This window comes from Antechinus flavipes, chromosome 6 (assembly GCF_016432865.1).
Source record: "Antechinus flavipes isolate AdamAnt ecotype Samford, QLD, Australia chromosome 6, AdamAnt_v2, whole genome shotgun sequence".
Taxonomy (NCBI): Eukaryota; Metazoa; Chordata; class Mammalia; order Dasyuromorphia; family Dasyuridae; genus Antechinus; species Antechinus flavipes.
In genome coordinates, this window is record NC_067403.1 from 1,248,237 (window position 1) to 1,271,252 (window position 23,016).

Sequence of the window (23,016 nt, forward strand, 5' to 3'; positions counted from 1 at the left end):
AGACAAACCACACAGAACATAGAACATATATGACAGACTACACAGTTACAACATTAAGCAAACATATACCCAGAGGATATTCTCCAGCATCCCAGAAAATACCCGTCTCAGAATTTTAAACCCGTCGGCATTTATTCTGAGACCACAAGTTGCTAGCAACAGAACAGACCAGAACCAGAACCAAAACCAGATGGTACCCCAAAAGGTACCCAGACAGACTTACTCTCCCGAATGCCGAATCAAATGCCGAATCAAATGCCGAATCGATTTCGTTGTCCACTGTAGGCCGGACTGAGGCTGAAGAGCTGCTTCAAGGAACAGACCCAGGTCCTGAGCCCCCCTCAGGCCTAGGTGGAGACCGAGAGGTCTCTAATCTCTAATCCAGTTCTCAGTTTCTATTATCTCGGTAGGACCTCCAAATTGTAATGCCGGAGAAACTGAGGCAGGAGAGAGATTAGAGAGGTTTTAATATTTTATTAATGGGAGAGTAAGATTGACTGGACAGGACTCTCGTCTCAGATTATCCAGTCAGACAGAGATAAGTATACTGGGACCAAGGAATCCATATTGGTCCCAGGGCTGGAGGACCCAAAGAATCCAGCATCCAGCATACAGCTGCCAGATGCCATTCTCCAGCAATGAATGGAAGAACAACAACTTCTTAAATACCTTTTTGGAGATAAAGAAGAGAAAGGGAGGGAAGGTTTTTTTATCAGGGAGGGGAAGCCATAAAACCTAAAAATTCCAGAGACAAAGTAGTAAAGATATCATGGGTTGATCTTGGAATATTCTAAAGGAATATTGTAAATCCATAAAAGAGTCAGGAGAGCTACTCTTTTATCTTGCTAATTTATAACCCAAGAGCAAATAATCCTTAGTTTTACTGGGTCAGAGACAGAACAGTTAAGGTAACTGAAACAGGGAAACTGAGTCAGGACAGTTAAAGAAAACTGTGGCATAACACTCTTAACCAAGAAAACCTTTATGAAGAAACAAATATTCAACCAATTACCTAAATGTCCTTAAAAATCACAGTTTGCTGCACTGGCTGTAATCAGTTAAGAAAAGAAAGCGGCAGGAACATACTCAGCGGGGTGAGGGGCGGAGAAGATTCCATATGGCCATCCTTTCCCCACTCCTGACCCCCTAGAAAAAACTTCCCTCAGGTTCCCCACTCAATTTCCTACATGGGGATCCTTTTCAAGATTTAACCCATCAGTTTCCCAATATCAGGTTTCTTCCCAAATCCACCCATTTCCAACTTTCTCTTTCCCCCTGACTACATACTTAAACAATCTCCTTAAAGAACTTTCCTTCCCAGATGCTCCTTTGGTAAAGTAGCAGAAGGCAGTGGGGGTGGGTAACTCCTTCCCCCACCTCTTCACCTACTCCCAAAAGTCTTTCTTTCACCTTCCTAACACCATGCGAACCTTTAATTTCCCTTACAAATCAGTCCTTTCCTTTAAATGTTAGCATACTGCTGTATATTAACTTTCCAAACTTTCAAATCCCTTTCAATCTATTTTTTTCATTTCCTTTTTTTCTTCCTTTTCCTTTTCTCCCTTTTTCTCACAGGCTACTGCAGTCAGCCAGAGACAGAGAGAGAGAGAGAAAGATTTTTCAAACTTCTTGATATTTTCTAAGCCTGCAACACAGAGTCTGAATCCTTATCTCTTACAAGCTTACTAACTTTAAACACAGACACACACAAACAAACATGGAGCTCCAATTTACTATGCACAGTTGCAATGTTGTTTTCCAACCAACAACATAACAGACAAATCACACAGAACATAGAACATATATCACACAGACTACACAGTTACAACATTAAGCAAACATATAACATACCCAGTATTCTCCAGCATCCCAGAAAATACCCATCTCAGAATTTTAAACCCGTCGGTATTTATTCTGAGACCACAGGTTGCTAGCAACAGAACAGACCAGAAACAGAACCAAAACCAGATGGTACCCCAAAAGGTACCCAGACATACTTACTCTCCCAAATGCCGAATCAAATGCCGAATCGATTTCGTTGTCCACTGTAGGCCGGACTGAGGCTGAAGAACCGCTTCCTTTTAGCCAGAGTGCTGGTCTTTTCTCAAGGAACAGACCCAGGTCCTGAGCCCCCCTCAGGCCTAGGTGGAGACCGAGAGATCTCTAATCTCTAATCCAGTTCTCAGTTTCTATTATCTCGGTGGAACCTCCAAATTGTAATGCCGGAGAAACTGAGGCAGGAGAGAGATTAGAGAGTTTTAATATTTTATTAATGGGAGAGTAAGATTGACTGGACAGGACTCTTGTCTCAGATTATCCAGTCAGACAGAGATAAGTATATTGGTCCCAGGGCTGGAGGACCCAAAGAATCCAGCGTCCAGCATGCAGCTGCCAGACGCCATTTTCCAGCCATGAATGGAAGAACCCCAACTTCTTAAATACCTTTTTGGAGACAAAGAGGAGAAAGGGAGGGAAAGTTTTTTATCAGGGAGGGGAAGCCATAAAACCTAAAAATTCCAGAGACAAAGAAGTAAAGATATCATGGGTTGGTCTTGGAATATTGTAAAGGAATATTGTAAATCCATAAAAGAGTCAGGAGAGCTACTCTTTTATCTTGCTAATTTACAACCCGAGAGCGAATAATCCTTAGTTTTACTGGGTCAGAGACAGAACAGTTAAGGTAACTGAAACAGGGAAACTGAGTCAGGACAGTTAAAGAAAACTGTGGCATAACACTCTAAGTAAGTCTAATGTGTGAGCACAATTAAAATTTGTCTTTTTCATTCTTGTTCACTGCATGGAAGGAGCGCCATTTAGTTGACTCTAGCCATATCTGATTAGTTGCCTTTAGTTGGTTCTTAGAACATTTTTTCCATGCCTTACAAAATCAGAAAGACAATGTAATCCACACACAGAAATCCAATTACAAATTAGGACTACTTATCTCCTTTGTTTTTCCTTGCCTTTCAACTCCAGTTTCCTGTACTTTTGTTCTTTGACTTTTTTAGTAGTAGATTTCTTTTCAGTAGAAGTAGGTAGAGCCTGGAAAACCATCCATCCCATTGGAAAACCATCCATCCCATTGGAAAACCAGTGGGAATTATCGATCAGGTGTGACTTGGACTACATAGCTGACCTCTGAGGTCTTTTCCAGTTCTAAAGTTGTATATGTATTTTTTTTCATTCACAAGGAAATGATTCATTTCTAATGAGTTAAATGATACAAAAGTATGTTGTAGCCTCTACGATATAATTTGTTCATATGGTAAAATTAATTTTGAATAAAAGAAATATTGGCGATACAAACATTAGCAAAAAGAAGTAGTTCCTGCCCTTAAGGAATGTCCATTATAATAGGGCAAGGCAACATATCAAAGGGAGCTGAAGAAAGGATGGGCAGGGAAAAAGAAAGCGTATGGTAGGGATATAATGTCAGAATCCAATAAATGAAGGTTGATTGATGGAGGGCCTTCCTCAAAATGGAGGTTCTGGAAAGAGAGAAGCCATAGGTGTAGAGGGAAAAAAAAGCCAGCTAAATCGATTTTCCTAAGATCAAAAATACAGATTGTAGAATATTAATAAATAAGTTTATTTGGCAGAATCTTCTATCTACAAAGCACAATTTCAGGGCATGTGAAAGAAGCATTTGGCAGGATCCCTATCTTTGCAGTGTTTATAGTCTGTTTGGAGATAAAAAAACTAAGATATGTCTATAACTTAAAGATAAATCTTTATATAATTCTATACAGTTTGCAAAAGAACTTATATGTGCTATTCATTTGAACTTCACAATTATCCAGGGAGGTATATGTTATTATTAATCCCATTTTACAAATGAGGAAAATGAGAGAGAGAGGGATTCTGACTTGTCCACGGTTACAAAGGTTATAAGCTTTTGAATCAGGTTTCAGAAATTCTCTCTTTTTACTTGCTTATTCAAAGCTCAGTGTCTCAAGGACATTTTTGACCTTGTGCAAAAATTCACCCCACCTACACCATCTTATCTAGGTGAAGTTCTTACTATAACCCCCAGCATTGTGCAGTTCTGGAGAATAGATTCTTTTGTTTAAATCGCTGAAGGCAGAATGATCTGGGTCAGTGCTGATAAGATCAAAGTTATATCCTCCAGTCCCATCTCTCATTATAATATTTATTCTCTCATTAATTGTTATCTACCCAGAGTTTATTTTCGTCCTAGGAGCCACTTTCTTTTCCAAAAGTATTTAAACATTTAGAGACCTCTATACAAGGTCTTTGGTTACAAGACAGACCCTCAACCTCAATTTATTTGTTAGTATACTTAGCAAATTGATTATTAATTATGCAGAAAATCTGACTCTCAGACTTTTTAATCATCTCAGAGATTATATCTCAAGACCCCTTAAATATGCTAGGACAAAAGTGATTGCTGTAAACATCTGCTTTTCATGCCCAGTTGCTTGCCTTTCAGCAATATTCTCCCAGTCTAAGGTAAAGTACCTCACTAGCCTTTTTGCAAATTATTCCTTTTCTTGACTATAATATAATTAACCCAAATGGTTTCCTTTGGATATAGTTCTTGACATTTTTCGCCTGTGGGGAAGCCATTGGATTTTTACCCATCCTTAAAGCATTTCCTCTGGGAAGTCTTCCATGATTCTCCAAGCCATTGGAGTTCTCAATAAGATTTCCCAAGCACTTCCTGTTTTGCTTTTCTAAGGTACAGGTCATATATTACCTACACACTCAGAATGGCTTTGTCCTCTCTTAGCACTGTCTGACTAGACAGTAACCTGCATGATGTGAAGGACCCTGGCTGAAAATCTTGTCCTATTATTTAGCACAACACAACAAATATAACAGGTGCCTAATAAAAAATTGCTGAATTGAATTGAATATTTATATATCTTCAATTTATTCTGGTTAATTATTATCACTGGCTAATGCTTCCCACACAATACAGAAATATGTTCCTACAAGAAATTATGATTCAAATAACATAGTATGGTTCAGTATTTTTTTTTTAATTGAAACAATCTGTGCTGTATTAAAAAAAAATGTCAGTTTGTTTTCAGGGAATAAGACACAAAAGTCACAAAGAGAATCACACATTTTTAAAATTTGATTTTGGATGTTATATCTAATGTGAGGGACTGGACTTTTTGATTGATGGAATTATAAAATGTAAGAGATAAAAATGACCTTGAAATCAGAAACTCCTTTTTTTATATTTGAGAACCCTGAGGTCCATCAAACAAAGTGGTTTGTTCAAATCAAACTTGTTTGATTATTGTTTAAGAATTCACTGGTTCAATGTGAAGATCAGACTATCTCCGATCATTAATAAATTGTGTGGCATTTGTGCAATGTCTTCTTTGCAGCCGAAGTTCTATTTAACTCAAGAAACACTTACTAGGCATCCATGATGTTCTAAGGACTCTCTTAACCCCTTGGGAGACAGTCTTCCCTCAAGTAATTTACTTTCTTCTGGATGATTATAACAAGGGCATGGCCAAATAAAAGTCTATACATAGAGTAACTTCAGGGATTATGAAAAGCACCATTAATTGAGAGAATTAGAAAAGATCTTGTTAGAAAAGTGGCCCCTTGGGTGAACCTTTAAGTAATTGAGTGGAAGGGTGAAGAGCATTGTAGGCATGAGAAGCTGCTTGTATAAAGGAATGGAAATGGAAAGTGGAATATTAGATTGGAGTACCAAGTCAGTTTGACTAGAAAGCACAATACTCCAGCAGGAAATCACGTGAAGTATTTGGAAGGAGAGCTTGGAACCCAGGTGGTAAAGAGACTGAAACAAACAAAGGAGTTTTTGTTTTAGCTAGAGAGCTGTTGAGGTTTTTTTGAACAAGGGAGATAATAGGCTTGTGCTTAGAAATGTCAGTCCAGCAGGTATGTGGAAGATAGAGGAGATAGAAGAGGAACACTCTCAGTCTTCAAGGTAAATGACCTTCAATTGGGTGAATTTTTACTGAAAAAGTTGCCTTTACATAGAAAAACCTTGAGTTCACGCCCATCTCAGCCTCAAATTAAATGTATTATATTGGGTTCTGAGCCCATTTCCTCATCTGTGAAGTGAAATGGCAATAAGAATAATAATAATCATAGTACAGCAGTCTCACAAGGATAACATGAAAAAGGTGCTGTAATTTGGAAAGCCCTGTAGAAATCTGGGAGATTGCCATTATGTATCCCAGACACTAAACTACAGCTTAGCCTTGTTGATTATGTTAAAGGAACCTGTGAAATCTAGAAATCCTTTGGGTCTCTGTTACCTGTCTGGTGCTTAATTGCAGTCTACCTTGCAACTTTTTTGGGGGGGATGGTTTTATTTCTATTTAATTCTCATATGTTTACTTTGTTTATGTGGATCTTGTTTATATGAAATTTTAACCTCTATATTCTAGTGCCTATTATATTATCCATATTGGGTAGAAGAGCTCAAGTGGGGCTATGATTTGGGAATAGTGAACTCACCATTTCTATAAGGACAAATCCAGCTTTGCACTTTCTTCCTACCTCATGGATAAATTAAAAACAGAATGCAAGAGAGTGAATATCAAACTAAGGCCCTGTGAAATTTTCATTTAGAGTTAGAGTTGACACTAATCCTAAATGCTCATCAAAAAAAATGAATCTGAAAAAAAAAATTCTCTCTATTCCCCCCATTAAAGTATTTTTGCAGGAGAATGCATGTCTTTATTTCTGAATGGCTATTTTCCTCCACTTCCTTCCATTCTCTCCATTTGGAGAATTCCCCGTTATCTGCCAGCTCCCTTGTTCTCTATCCCAAAGACTGACTAAATGGTGAAGTCTGAATGAACTCTCCTTTAGCAGGCTAATCCTGAAACATATTTTCAATATACCATATGGAGCCTACTAGCAAATTCTTATTCTTCTGACCAGATGATAATCAACCTAATCATCCATGATTAATAATAATAGCCATAATTAACATTTAAATGATGCTTCAAGATTAGCAAAGCATTCTACTCCTATCTCTCTCTATATATACAGATGAATATGATTATGCTTATGTCCATGTGTTTTTATATGCTACATATATGTATATATGCAGCTAGGTAGCCGAGTAGATAAAGCACTGGACTTGGAATCAGGAAGACTTAATCTTTGAATTCAAATCTGATCTCAGATACTTGGTTATGTGAGCCTAGGCAAGTCACTTTATCCTCTGAGTCTGCCTCAGTTTCCTCATTAATTCAATAAGGTAGAGAAGGAAATGGTAAACCACTCAAGTATCTTTGCAAAGAAAACCCTAAATGAGTCATGAAGGGTCAGACACAGCTGAAATGACTAAGCAACAGCAAATTAGGTACACACACATATACAAAAATACACACATGTACATATAATTATTTGTATATATACACAGATATATACAAACACACACACACATATATATATATTTAAAATCTCCTTTGATTTTTATAACAATCCTATCAGTGAGTTCTATGATTATCTTCATTTTACAGATAAGAAAACTGTGACTAAGCAAGCAACTGAGTCACTGCTTGACTCATCAAACTTGGTCATCCCAAGCCTAAGTCCAGTACTCAATATAGTATGCTGTCTAGTACCTCATATTAAGCGCTTACTATGTGCCCAACTCTTTGTAAGCATTTATAGAACAGACAAACAGAATATGAAAACGAAACCAAAACAATCCCTGACAATGTTGTAAGTTATATAAGGAATAGGTAGCATTGCCTTTAATATGGAAATATCTAGCACTATGCTGAGTACCTAGTAGACCCCCATTCTCCCCTACCTCTCCCTCCCCTTCCCCCCTCCCCCCCCCCCCCCCCCACTCCCCAGTAAATATGGCTAGAGACAAATGAGGATTAAAGATTTGGTTTCTTCTGTTGTTTTCATTCACAGGATTGTTTGGGTGTGACGACCTCAGATCCACAGACAATCCTTTTCCTTTTTTGTGGACCTTCCTCAGGACAGTTTAATGATGATCATCTATTCCCTTTTAATCAACTCAATTTTTCAAGAGCAACTCCAGAACCACAAAACAAAGAGTCATTTTCTTTATCAGAGAAGTCTGTGATTCCTTTGTTAATGCCCATGGTTGTCCCACCTTTTGCTGGGAATCTTACTGTTCTAGAAGATTTTTTCCAAGAAGAACTTCCTCAGAGTTATATGACTCCTGGGACTCAGATTCCCCGAGTCCCCAAAGAAAATACCCCCAAAAAGGGTATTTTCAGAAAATACACAGGAATGTCCCAGGAGACTCTAGACAAGAGAGAAGGAATTCTCAAGCTAGAACTTGAATTAGAAGAAAAGCAAGGAATGTGGTTAAAAAGTCAGGATATATTTTCACAAAATGGAACAAACAAAAAGGAAAACTTTTCAGGGGGCTTCAGTGATTCCAATATTCTAACTAATGGGACAAAATACTCAAAACACGTGGAAGAAAAAGAAAGAAATTGTTTCCAGAAAACCAGTTGCTATCCCGAGCAAAGGCAGAAAATTCAAATCTCAATGATACAGAATGAGGCAAACACTTACGGGGAGAGACTTGATTTCCAGGAAGGAGAGATGAAAGGGAAGTCAAATGTTTGGGCTTTCCAAAAGCAAACACAGGAAAAGAGCCAAGCAGGTGGTTCAGGAGAAGAGTGTGGGAATCTCGCAGTAATAGTTGGAAGGAACCAAGGCTATTTACCAAAGGATGCCCATATACTTGAAGAGAATATAATAGAACTTAGGGAAAAATCTAAGGCAAATGAAGAAAAACAAATAGAATTCCAAAATATTCATGCCTGGGAAGACAAAGATAAGTTGTCTGGAGTGGAAAAGAAGAAAGGAATATCCCATGAAGAAATAGTAGATTTAGGGAATGAGAGTCATGGCCAATGTATTCAGAAACGATCTGAATTTGAAAACGAAAAGTTTTTCTCAGAAGAACTGAGATGTTGTGAATTCAGAACAAAATCACCATTGCAAGATGAGTCTTGTGAGAATGAAATATTGGCTACAGACATAAAGAATAGCAGATATTTTCTTAAAATTAATGAATTAGAAAAGGAGATAGTAAATGTTTTCAAGGAAATCTTTGTCTTGGAGGAAGAAAATGAGAGTTACCAACAAAAAATGAAGCAATTAGAAGAAGAGAATTGGAGATACTCCCAACAGTTGCAATTTTTACAGGTAGAGGTAAAGATGGATGCTCATACAGCTTCAGCAGATGCAGATGGTAAAACAGATGTTGTTTCTTCAGAAATATTGGAAAGAGGGACTGAGAATGATATGATTGAAAGTGTGAAACTTACAAAGGGCACAGATATTAGAACAATATTTGCTCCGGGCAAGAAAAATGAAAATCATTCTAAGAAATTGTCTCATTTGAGGGAAATCATCATTCCAAATTCTCAATTGGCTATTTGGGCCACTGAGTTGAACAGATTTCCTCTAAAAACTGAAGCACGAGAAAGCATGAAGAATAGGTTTTTTCAACTAATTTCTGATCTACAGAAAGAGCAAAATCAAGTTTTCATAGAAATAACCAAATTACAAAGAACTCAAGAAATGTGCAATCAGAAGGCATATGCTTTAGAAGAAGAAAAAGAGAGAAATCTGAAAAATATAGATGAGCTTGAAAAAGATAAACTCCATTTGCTAGAAAACATAACTCAATTAAGAAGTGAACTAGACAAATACTTGCAGTTAATTTCAAACCTTGAAGACTGCAATGGGAAAAGTTACGATAAAATTTCTGACCTGCAGGAGGAAAATATTGCACTGAAGAAGAAAGTAGACAATCTTCAGAAAACGATGGTGGATGACATTCGGGAAGCACAGGAAGTGAGTAGGCAGGTTACACAAGAAAACCAAGAACTCAAGACCTTGATAAATGACCTCGGCTTTGGTTATAAAGATCTAATCAAAGATCTATTGCCTGGAATACAAGACATGATGAAAACCTTGAAAGAGGAAAATGAACAGCTCCTCCACAAGATGCGTGTTATGGAAGGGAAGGCTACATGGGAAACAAAGGATATTGAAAAAATAAGCAAAGAGAATGAGCAACTAAAAAAGCAGATCCAGGAACTGTTGGACAAAACAAACATGGTAGATGAAGGAATTCAGGTAACTGATTTGTTAGGCCAACTAGCAAGAGATGAAGGATTGTCTTTGGAGGAAGTGCCAGTTTTTGCTAAAGGACAAAAGCCACATCCCATTTGCAATGACATGTTTCGGCTCCATGTGGACTATAAGAGACTGAATCCATTTTTAGTGAAGGAGAAGCCTGAGATTTCCACTGTCACTCAAAATCCCTCTAATGAGGGGGAAAAGAAAAAGGTAGATTTTGACAAAAAGAAAAAGCGGAAGAGTTTGTTGGAAATCCACAAAACACATGAATCACTAGCTAATTCTTCCCAGGTAAGTGGACCTTAAAGTATATCATAGCATCACTGAATCAGAGAACTGTATTGCTGCTTGGGACCTCAAAGGTCTAATCTAACTCCTTTTTAAAGCCTGAATTTCTTTCTTATCATCCTTGAAGGATAGCCATGAAACAGCCAGATAGCACAGTGGATACAGCACTTGCCCTGGAGTCAGGAGGACCCAAATTCAAATGTGTCCCTTGATGCTGACTAGTTGTGTGGTCCCAGTCAAGTCACTTAAAATTAACCCCAGTAGCCTCCCCAAAAAAGTATCCAAGCAGCCACTACTTAAAGGGCCCAAAGATGGGGAAGTCACTCCTTTTCAGAAAAGTCCATCTCACTGCTGGACAATAACCCTAAATGTTAGGAACTACTTCTTTATTTTGGGTCAAAATCTTTCTTCATGAAAGTTGCACACATGGTTCCTGGTTCTTCTCCCTGATAACGTAACAATGATAACATAACCATAATTAATATTAATATAGTGCTTTAATGTTTGCAAATGGTTATTAGATCTTTGAAAAATCTTCCCTTAAATGTGTAAAGAAGAGGAGGGAACTAGGAAATAAAAGACTTGTTCTCATGCTCCAACTTTTCCATTTTCTAGCTGTATGACTCAGATGAGAGGTTTCTTTAAGTCACGATTTCCTTGGATATTAAATGAAGGAATTGGGTTATATGATGTCTGATGTCTCTTTTAGAATGTAACTTTCTATGTTCTAGAGCTATAGTGGGGAAAGCAATGAGTTTGGAGTCAGAGGATGAAGGCTTATATGTTATGTCTGCTGGCTGGGCATTGAGTGGCTACTAATATTCAAGAGTTCACGTGAACAACATCTATGAATCTTTGCTCAGTCTCCAATTGAATTTCCCCAGTATTTTGTGCATTTTTATTTATAAGAAGATTTAATTTAGAAAAGCACAAAAAAGCCCTTGCCAGGCAGCTTCTCCTTTGCAAGAGATTTTCAGTCTGGCACTCTGCAGATTTCTCCATACAGCAAAGCCACCATTGCTAAAAACAGCCTCCAAGTGCTTCCATCTTCTTTTCGTCATCTTATCATTGGCTGCAAATGCTCCTCCTGAGTCTCAGAACAGAGTTTCTTCTGCCCTGGAAGATCTTTGAGGCAGATACACACTGTTTAAGTTACATGGATAATAGAGCATCTCTTCCTTGTTCCCTAGCCTCTTTGTCCACTCCTGCTATTTGGGGACAGTATAACAACATTTTTCTTCCCACTTACACAGCCACCATCCTGCAGTTAGCTTTCATTAAGTTTCCCTGCACTTTAGTCTTCTTGCCTACTATTCTCAGTCTGTTTTGTCCTTCATACAATATCGATCTAATCATTTCCACTCTTTCACCCCACCTCCCTCACTATCCTTCAATGATTTCCCATCATCTGTAGGATCAAATATTTAAACCCCTTTTGGTTTTTAGAGTTCTTCACAATCTGGTGCCTTGCCACCTTTCCATTATTCTAAAACATTACTCCCCTCCACAAACTCTGGGATCGTGTATGTTGGTTTATATGATTTCCTTCAAAATTCGGCTCAGATACCTTTCTGCAGGAAGCCTATTCTGCTCTCTCTTCACCTTCCTCTAAGGCCCTCCCCCTGAGATTATTTTCCCTTCACACTGTATCCAGATCTATTTCTTGTATATGCATAGTTGCTTGCATTTTCTCTTCCCCTCTAGAAACAGTATTTGAGAGTAGCAATTATTTCTTGCATTTCTTTGTATTTGCAAAGTTTACCAATTAATTTCTGCTATGCAGAAAGTAAAACCAAGCTTTCTTTGAAATAAGCAAAATTACACAGAGCTCGAGAAATACGCAATAATAAGACAAGTTTTAGAAGAAAAAAGAGAAATCTGAAAACAATAGCAGAGTTTGGAAAAGATAAGGTCAATTTTCTAGGAGATTTAACTCAGGTAATGAGTGAACTGGACAAAAAATGGGCACATGATAAGTGCTCAATTAATGCATGTTGACTGTTACAAGAAGGCATTATTGCAACTTCTCCTTTCCAGCTAGTAACGCTTGGATCTTCAATCAGAGAATGATAAAGCATTAGGCTGACTGCACCTTACTGAATAGAGACAATCCTGATATAAAGTGTGACATTTAATAATGCCTCACACAGCATTTTGATTTTCATAGTTCTAATATGCCTCATTTAATATTGTGTGTTTGTAATTTATTGCTATGTTTTAACTGCAAGCTCTAGGAGGGACAGGACTGGGGGTAGCGACTTTTTCATTTTTGCTTTCATCTCCACTTACTAGAACATTTCTTGATACATATTCGATATAAGACAAATACTTATGGACTTAATATTAAACTGTTCCTTTTTGAGTCCCTAATTCAATATTCTAGTCCCCACATCAGTAGCTATTTGATGAAATGTGCCATATGAATAATTGAGTGAATAAAATATATGAATTTGGGGATAAATTTTTAGCCTAGGAAAAATAAAATTCTAGCATGATGATTTTGCATTATCTAATTAGCTTATTCATTTAGATTACTATATTTTGATGATTTTGTTCTTAATAAACACCCTAAAGAGAGTCCGTGTAGTATAATGGACATAGAACATTTCTTGAATTAAAGAACTCAGTTAATTACTATTTGTAATTAACTGTGTAATCATGGGTATGATGACAATTTCCAACTGCCCAATGCACCTTTAAGAGTAAATTTGTAAAATAAAGGTGTTGATTTGAATTGTTGGAGAGAGCTTCTACCCTATGAGTTTTTCATACAAACAAAATTATTTCTGGATTTCCTCCTCCCTCTTCATACAAACATTTTATAATATAGAATTAAGGACAGAATTAGACTTTCTAAGTATATGATAGCTTGGGTCAATTGAACATATTTTCCTCACTTTATCCATGTTCATCATATTAGTAGAAGGTCAAAAGGAAAAGATATCAATTTCTGCATAGATTAAATGTCCCTTGCCTAAAGCCAGGATATAGTTTGGGCAATTTCTGAGAAATCCAGAGGGATTTAGAGGCAGAAAATAAGCAGTGGAATCCAGTTCTGAACTCTGGTTCAGGGATCCTTCCACTTGACTTCCCTGAAGTACTATGAGATTGACTTGACGTAATTACAGGAATCTTTAATTCTTCCTACATTTTTGAGGAGGCGACCCATGTATTATTCCATTGACCACCTTCCCCTACTTTGGACCTACTTTCTAAGTTCAATCCATCCTCAGACACTTACTAGTTGACCCTGGGCAAGCTACCTTAACCCTATTTGCCTCAATTTGTTCATATTGAATGTGACCTGGAGAAATAAATGACAAGCCTGAACAATATCTTTGTCAAGAACCCCAAATGGGGTCATGGAGAGTCAGACATAATTGAAAACAATTGAATGCCACCACCACCTCTATAAAATGAGGTTTGACTAGATAACATTTACATTTTGTGCAGCTCTAAATATTCTCCACTTCTCTACTCAAAGGATTTCTCTCTTGGTAGGAGCTTTCAAGAATCTAGAGTCATTCTTCACCATAGTATAATGAAATACTGGAGGAGGAAACAAATGGCATTTCTTTATCTGTAAAGTTGGAATAATAGTTTGAGTCCCTTTCTCATTGGGTTATTTTGAAGAGGACATTATATAAAACTCAGTGTATCCTAAAAATCTTCAATGTTATCATCATCCCATGTAAGACACTTGTAGTAATAAAATGTTTCCACATTTGGCTGCCTATATATATATATATATATATATATATATATATATATATTTCTATTATATGTATATTTATGATATAATATAAATATAATATATTTATAATATATATTAAACTATATACATATAGTTTAAAATTTTTAAATATAAGAAAAGTGAAGGCCAGTCTCATCCATGGTTTCACATCAAATTCATAAAGATATAAAGATTTAGGGTAACACTGATGATACCTAACCTTCCTGGGCCTCACTTTTCTTATCTAGAAAATGAGGATCTTGAGCAGAATGACCTCTTATCCTCCTTCTACTTCAAATCTGTGATTCAGTGAGAAAAGGGATATTTGTGAGGTTGGACTATACGGCCCTTCAAGTCCCTTCCAACTCCAAAATTCAAGAAAAACTGAATCCACATTCCCCCACTGTGGAAGTCCTACCACATTCTCCCAGTGTTCTGCTCCATCAAAGCTGCCTCTCTGTCAAAGTTCTGCTCGCTCCCCACTCTGAAAAGGGGACAACAGTTTCTCTCGGGTGGGAACAGCATAAGGAAGTCTTATCCAGTCTTAGCCAAGTGGGGGGAAGGGCAGAGCAATCGGAAATATCATGGAAATACATAGATGTTGTTAGCGATTTTATGAAATTCACCGACAGGTTTGCAAATTGATTTTGTGAATCCATTAATTTTATCCATCTGTTCTTTCCCTGGGATCAGATGGCAAAACTAACTCCTACACAATATGAATTTCAAGTAAACTACAAAATCCCAATGCAAAATGATTTATTTCATGCAATTTGTGTTAAACTCTACACTTTCTTTTTAAACTAGAAATATGTGTAGTCAAGTGGACAGCTGGGATGTGAGAACAGAAATTGAATGCAAATCTTCTCCATCTTTCCCCAAGTGAACATTTGTATCCATAGTTCCAAGCAGAGGTCCTCATGCATGTGTGACATATCAGAAGCCCATTATCCAGGTACAGGGATATTCCCATTCCACCTTTCTCCCTCTAACCCATCCTGTCGCTGATCTAATTCTCTGACAGTCCTTGAGTTAAGGCTTTGTGGCCATCTGTGACACACATTTGTACATTAAACTCCATCTACCTTTACGGACCTACTTTTGCAAAGACACTCATGCATGCTAAGCCAGACTGATTTCTGGGAGTTGTCATTCTTGGGTTTATGTCTCCTTTTTTTTTTCCCATATCAAAGTTTCTCTCATGTTCAGAAAAAAAATAAATTCTCACTGCTCATCTGCCAAGCCCCTAATTTTTTTCTTTGATTTTGAGATTTGTAGGATGCCAAAGTTTGAGGGTTCCTTAGAATGTAAAATGTTGTGTGGAATCTGAGAAAAATACTACAGAATGTTCAGCTGAATGTTAGTGAACATGGGATGTTGGTTAATAATAACATGGTTAAAATCTCTTCTCTAATGAGAGAGAACTGGAGGGAACTTGAGAATATAGAGCCTAGCATGCTCAAGCTAGAAGCCCATTTGGCATGGAATGTTGGAGTAAGACTAGACCTTGGAGATCATTCAGTCCAGCCTGATCATAATGATGGAACAATTGCATGACTTCATATCCCACTCTCAAATTCACTGAGCATTTCCCTTGCTACAAACTGGTGGGGAGATTGAGGTCTCCTAGGCTGAAATAGCTAGTTGTGACAGAGAACCAAAGGTTCTTTTATCAAGATTCAATGTTTTTTTGAGCACATTTCTGACATATCAGAAGCCTTTTATGAAAATAGCTTTCCTAGTTTCTGATCTTCCCATAACTTTCTTTAGGAAGTGATCAAAGCTCCTTATTTCCATGCTGTACAGGATGAAAATATATATGATATAGTTTCCTTTTATTCTTTACTGAACATGTCTCTGAAGAAAGAAGCCTTTAAAATTATGCATTCTCCCTAAATTATACTTTTTTCTTTAAAAAAAAGAAAGAAAAAGAAAATATAAATTATATTGGTTCAGTGCTTTTTGTTCCACCAAAGGAAGACAGGTGAGAATTAAAATCTTACATGATATAGAAGTGAATGCCTTGTGGCATTATTCTAAGTATTGTGTCTTCCAAATTTGGAGAAGCAGAATTTCCTTGTGAATAAATTCATGGAAGTAACAAAATATTCACCATATGCTTTTTAATGTTCTCTTTTAGACTGAGAAAGAGAAGATTACATTCTAAATTTCTTAGGAATCACCAATATTTCTTTTAATTTTCACTTACTTCTCTACCAATCCACAAAAGCGAGTATCCCTCAGAGCTCTTAAGGGCTTATTCAATTGGGAAATAATTTTTAAGTATCCTTTTTGAGAGTTTTTGTTTGTCTAGGATAGTTTGTGGTAACCGAGGGCACGTTGGAGAGTAATTGAGGACACCTGTGTATTATTCTCATCACTCCTACTAATTCGGGATGACACCTTTGCTTTAGCTCCTTCAGCCTCATCCTTCTCTGTAGGATGAGAAGCTCTAGCTTCATGCTTATTTGGCATGTTCCTTGCTAAATAAAAATGGAGGTCTACCATGCAGAATGTTTCTTTTCTGGCATATAGAACAGCTGTCCATCAAGCTTCTGGGTAAAGATTTCCAGTGACAGAGAGCTCACTGCCTCCAGAGGCAGCCCCCACATTTTGGGTCACCTTTATTCTTTACAATTTCTTTCGTCTGCTGAATTTCACTCTGTTGCTCTACCTAATGCTCTTTAGCTCTCTTCCTTTTCTCCATCCCCACTCAGAATAAGGAGGACTCACAGGTAATTTGCCTTGGCCAGGAAGAGTTATGAATAAGTCAAAAGGGGGTTCAAAGAGAAAGCATCTGATTGTCATTCCCTGAAGCAAACAGAAAGACCTCCCAGCATCCCATAGCCACTCAGTGGTGTGTGATCTGTAACTTAGAAGACGGCTCTGGGACAGAAAAAGTCCACAGAGATTCCAAGGCCTAAAGACGAGCTCAGTTTCTTCTTCTTCTTCAATTCCAATTCAAAACCGAATTGATCAGAAGTGTGAGCAAATGCATTTTGATTAATTCTCCTTAGCTCTACACTTTCCAAATCCCGGGTCTGTAATCGATCACAGTAATGAAAACACTACAGTGGTGGGTAAGGTGCTAGTGACATGCTCTGGTCTTCTTAGCAGAGACTTTGGGGGCCTCTGGAGGTCCCATTTCTTATTCAGTGAAACAGCACCAATGGGGACTGAGGGTCAGGTCCAACATGTCTCTCAGAATCATCCTGATTTCTGGAGTAACCACCTAGATGGAGTTCACAGAATTTTCCCCAGTTGCTGTTATTTGTCCTTGACCCATGACATCGGAGAGGGAGATCTTGACTTGCGAATGAGTTGGATCTAGGAGAGGCAGGACTATGCAAAGCCAGCAGTTTCCTGCCATCTGTGTCCAGCAGCTGGACCTTGTGGGAGACCTTGGCTTTAATGGGTCTCTGTGTGTCTGAGGGTAAGCCCATTCAGTGACTTAAGTCTAGGCAAGAAATGAGACAAATGATGGCCTCCTTTCTAAGGCTGCCCCCTGGGGTTCTGGCCAGACCCTTCTTTTATTTCCAAGGATGGTTTTCTTTCTCTTATTCTCTCATCCATTCCCTCGAGGTTCTTTAGCAAAGCCTGACCTAGTTTGGTTGGGAAGGGGTTTGGTAATAATTTCAAGGAGTTCAGAGGGTGAATTGGATTGGGTAATTTGCTAAATGGTGACTCGGGTGTCCTTGGGGAGTGGATTAATCTTCTGGTTCCCAGCCTATTCTGAGAGAAAGTACACATTAAGAAATTGCCTCTTCATGTGGATGGGGGAAGGGAGTATGCTATTTGATAAGGAATGATCTGTGAACTTGGAAATTAGACAGGGGTTCCCAGCTAGAATCTGACTGGCTAGGAGCAAATGATTGTGCACAACTGATTTAACATTATGTTCCTCATTTGTAAAATGGAGATCATAACATACTGTCTACTGCAAAGTGATATACGGGGTGTCCCAAAAGTTGTAATGCCATCTTAAGCTTTGTTGTTCAGTCATCTCAATCATATCTGATGGATTCTTCTTAATTCTGTTTGGGGTTTTCTTAGCAAAGATGCTGGAGTGCTTTGCCATTTCCTTCTCCAGCTCCTTTTACAGATAAGGAGACTGAGTCATATAGGGTGAAGTGACTTGCCCAGAAACTTTATTAAGTGTTTGGGGCCAGATTTGAACTCGGGAAGATGAGTCTTCTGGATTCTAGGCTCTGCATTCTCTCTACTGCCCTACCTAACTTTACTGCAATTTTCAAACTACTATAGCTTAAAATGGCATTAAGCATTTTCAAGACCCTATTTAAAAATAAGCTGTTATTATTCCTATTAATGAAAAATTCAAGTTATAAAAAGCCTTTTCTATAGTAAGAATTTCTGAAATCCCTTCATTTGCGACTGGAGTTGTTATCCAAAGCTTCCACAAGGTCTTAGTAATGTAGAGTTGGAAGAAACCTCAGAAGCCATAAGTAAAATGGGGAATCCCTCTCCAATATCTACATCAAGCCTGTTTGAGGCTCCAGGATCTGAGCAAGACATGGCTCTTTTCCATGTCACAATGTCACTTTCTATAAAACAAAGACCTTGGAATAATCAAAGATCCAATGAAGAATGGTATAAGATATAAAAATCATTCTTAGCTCCCAGACCATGGGCTGAACTGGGCTCATGGGCCATAGTTTGCCAAATGTTGGACTTGATAATTTATTTCTAAAATTCTTCCACCTCCATGATAATACGTGATGATTTGATGTTTGATTTTAAAGTTGATAATTGTTTTCATTATCGTATTATTATAAATTAGCATTTGATATTTGAAAAGAGGAAATAATCTTTAGATTTCTAGGTCATGTTCAAACTAAGACTCAGATACTATGTGATTCTGAACAGGTTGCTAACCTCTGTCTGCCTCAGTTTCCTCAGCTGCAAAATGGAGCTGCAAAATAATACCTATCTCCCAGGGTTATTGAGGATCAAATGAGATAATACTGATAAAGTTCTTGCTACAGTGTCTAAAATATAATTAACTTTTAGAAAGTTTTTATCCCTCCCCTAATTATTATTGTTATTTATTGATACTATTTAATTATATCATCTCTATAGCTCCAAGATATTGAGCACATCCCTTCAGAAGAAGAACCCAAGACCAGCAGTAAGCTTCTACACCACCAGGTATTAACCCTGAAGTCCCAGCTCAGAGATCAGACTGCCATATACAATGAACTTCAGGCATCTCAAAGTGAAACTCGGTACCTTCAGGGCCAGCTGAGAGAAAAGGTACTGCGGTTTCTGGCCCTTTCTTATTGTCAGTCCTCCAGGAGAAATTTGGGGCAGAGGAAATCAGAGATTTTGAGCTTGAAAAGTCCATAAGACATACAGAATGTTAGACTTAGAATAAAGAATGACAGACATTTTAGAAATCCCTCAATCTAAAAGTCTCATTTCATAGATTAAAAAATAAGATTCAGAGAGGGAAGTGAGTCCATCCTCAGCTGCTCAGGCAATAAACATCCCTCTTCTGGGGGCCAGGTTCTGCTTCTGGGATGTATATAAAGAAGCTTCCCAGTAGTCAAGTACTACTCCATTGGAAGCAGAAGCATTGCTAACATGGGGAGGAGGAGTCTTTGTCCTGAGTGCTAACTGTTCCTTCCTATGGTGATCACTATCCAGCACCACCCCATGCAGCTCTCCTCAGCCTTTATCCCTTTATCCACAGCTTTATCCCAGAACTATTCCTTCCAGTCCAATTTTATTTCTCCACCTCTAACTATTTTTGGTCCAGATAAAAAAGAAATCCTGATGCCATTTGTACTCATTTGGCCCACATTGTCCGTGGGGCAGGTTTGCTTTGAGAATGATCAAGATAATCCATTCTTTGGCTCTATTTCAGATTGAAGAGCTCAAAAGGAGGAAAAATGAAGTGAACTTGGCTGTAATACCTCTCAAGGTAATCGATCTGTGATTGGTCTAGTCTTAATTGTACTGATAATTGAATTACAAGTGAACTCTTTAAAGAATGTGGATCTCCTTTTATATATGTAGCTCATTCTTCTCATGTATGGGCTGGAGAATTATAATGAGGGCAATTCTGATTGGCCTTACTCTGAACTCATTACACGTGAATCATTTTTTTAAACCACTTCACTGCTTCCCTCGAATGCTCTCTGATACAAAGGGACAGTGGAATAGGGTAGACGTTCTCTACAAAGCATCTGTGCTTTTGTTCTTGAGGACATGGCCACTGCTGATGTACATCACAGCCCTGAAAGACCGTGGGAAATTATCTTCCTCAGTAGCTACGGCTGAAAAAAAAATAGTGGCTCCTTCTGGCTGTTTGTGCGTGCCCAACATCCTTGCATTTGGCCAGGAACATCCGGATGCCAGGTCCGGGATTTGTCCTAGGCCCTTTCCAGTTTGCCAAGAGCTTCCAGAGTTCAGGCTCCATTGGCGTAGCCTCCGAGAGCTCTCAGAGTGTCACCTTCACGCTTGAAGCTGGCACCGTTTTGTTCTTGGGGCCTGTCACAGTGACACAGTATAGGCTGCAGCCTTGTAAATGCTCAATAAATGCTTGTGGACTGGGTAATTAAATGATTGCTAGGGAGGTGTTGGAGGGGAATGTTAGATAGCTAGATACAAAGGGGAAGTAGTGTGGTCAGTGGAAAGGATTGAGGGGTAGAAGATTCAAATCCTCCCTGTGATACATTACCTGCATCATTTTCATGACTTAAACCTTTGTGAAACTTAATATCCTCATCAAAAAAAAATGAGGAGTGGAATAGAGAGCTTTTAAGATCACTTCCAGCTCTCAGCCATGGTTGTATTCTCTAATTCCAAATGCTGGCTCCATCACTATCTATTTGTCCTTAATTGAGACACAAAACATTTCCAAGGGCTCAGTTTCTTAATCTGGAAAGTGAGGGATTGATCCCTAAAGTCACTGCCAGGCTAAATTAAAGATTATTTTAATCCTATGACTGAAATTAGGATTGATATTTATATGACAATTGATGATTTATAAAGTTTTTTTTTTTTAATGTCTGTTCTCATTTGCTCCATATAACAATGCTGTAAGGTAGATAATGTAAAAATAATCTTATTGTTTAGTCATTTCAGTTCTATTTGACTATGATCCTATTTGAGATTTTCTTGGCAAAGATATTGCAGAAACTGAGGCAAAGAGGATTAAGGGACTGGCTCAAGTTGATACGACTAATACATGTCTGAGTCTGAATTTGAAGTCAGACATTTGTGACCCCAAGGCTGGAATGCCAATGCCTACTATTACATACTTATATATAATTAGGAAGTTCTCTTTTTTATAGAAGAGGCCTGAAATTCAGGGCAGGTTAAATGGTGGACCAACAATTGGCAAATTGCAGAGCTATGACTTCCAATCAAAGCTTGCATTCCATCATCAAGAGATTTAGGTTTTAGTCTTTCTTTTCTGGCCACTGGCCATAGGCTTTCAAGGAATTCATTTGATTTTTCAGAGTCTCCATTTTCTCATCTGTAAAATGGGAATAAATAAAATGGCCACATGATTGTTTTTAAGAATGAAATGATATAAAGGATTTAAAGTATTTAAAATGATATAAAGTATTACAAATTAATCTGTAAGCAAATTATCTTGTGAAGGGCAATGAAAGGGGTCCTTTCACTAATATGGTAGAATTTTTAAAGGTGGGTGAAGAAACTCTTGGACCAATAATATCTTCCCCTTTCTCCTTCCTAATATCAACGTATTTACATGTTCACAAAATATGAGCTAGAAGACAATTTTAACAGTATTTCATCTGGTCTTCTTTGTTGTGGAAAACTGGGTTTCCAAGCAGTCAAATCTCTTGGCCAAAGACAAACAGCTATCAGGGGTCCTCAAACTACAGCCCGCGGGCCAGATGTGGCAGCTGAGGACGATTATCCCCCTCACCCAAGGCTATGAAGTTTCTTTATTTAAAGGCCCACAAAACAAAGGTTTTATTTTTACTTTAGTCTGGCCCTCCAACAGTCTGAGGGACAGTGACCTGGCCCCCTATTTAAAAAAGTTTGAGGATCCCTGAGCTAAATACTAGTGGACCAAGAGTTGGGACTATGATCCCTTGCTTCCTATTCCAGTGAGTTTTCCTCCCCCTCACCTCTCCTGCCACATAATGCCATTTTGCTTCTCTGGTTCTTTAAAAGTTAAGCCCTCATTAAGGGGTAGGTGACATCCATTAGGTAGAAGTGCACTTTTTTCTGTATATATTGCCCTGTTGTCAGAAATGGAGAGTAAAGGCTCAATAAAACCAATCTAAAAGGGATGAGTCACGATGAAGTAGGGAAACAAAGGTAGGTCAAGGCACTGGTTGCTGCCCTGCCCCAATAGGACTCCACTGTGAAGGTTCTGGGGTGCATAGATATATGTGGGGAGAGAGGGCGTGATGATCATCAATCATTCACGACTCTGATCTGGAACAAGACTCTGCTGGTTCATCTTTCCCCTTCCTGGTGATGAGGCAGTCCATCCTACTTTCAGACAGATCTAAAGAGGGGGTGAGTTTTCCATGTTGGGTGTTCCCAATCCCTGCCGGGGAAAGTATCTCTGATTCTGGGCCCTCAAGAACTCTTTCTGGCAATGAGCCTCTGAGCTGCTGGCTGCTTGAAGGTTTTAGTCACACAAACACAATCTGGGACTGGATCTGCTAACTCTAAGGTTGCCATTAGAGGGAGCCCATAGCTAGTCATTCAGGCTTGTACCCAGGCTTCTAAGCTCCAGTTCCATAATCGTGGTCCCTTAATCAAGAAGCGATTAGTAAATGTTAGTGGATACCAAGCACTGTGCTAACTGTTGGGGATACAAAAACCAGCCTCTTCTTCAAGGAATCCCCCATCTCAATAAGATGTACATAAATGAA

The 23,016-nt window shown here is 38.3% G+C and overlaps 1 protein-coding gene across 1 annotated transcript in view; it reads left to right on the forward strand.

The window, feature by feature from the left end:
- C6H4orf50 (chromosome 6 C4orf50 homolog) overlaps nt 1-23,016 on the forward strand; it is an 84,662-nt gene that overhangs the window by 27,285 nt on the left and 34,361 nt on the right. Inside the window, exons 6-8 of the mRNA XM_051965390.1 lie at nt 7,894-10,401; nt 19,229-19,402; nt 20,016-20,072. Of these exons, the coding sequence (XP_051821350.1) occupies nt 7,894-10,401; nt 19,229-19,402; nt 20,016-20,072 (2,739 nt within the window). The remainder of the gene's footprint in view (nt 1-7,893; nt 10,402-19,228; nt 19,403-20,015; nt 20,073-23,016) is intronic.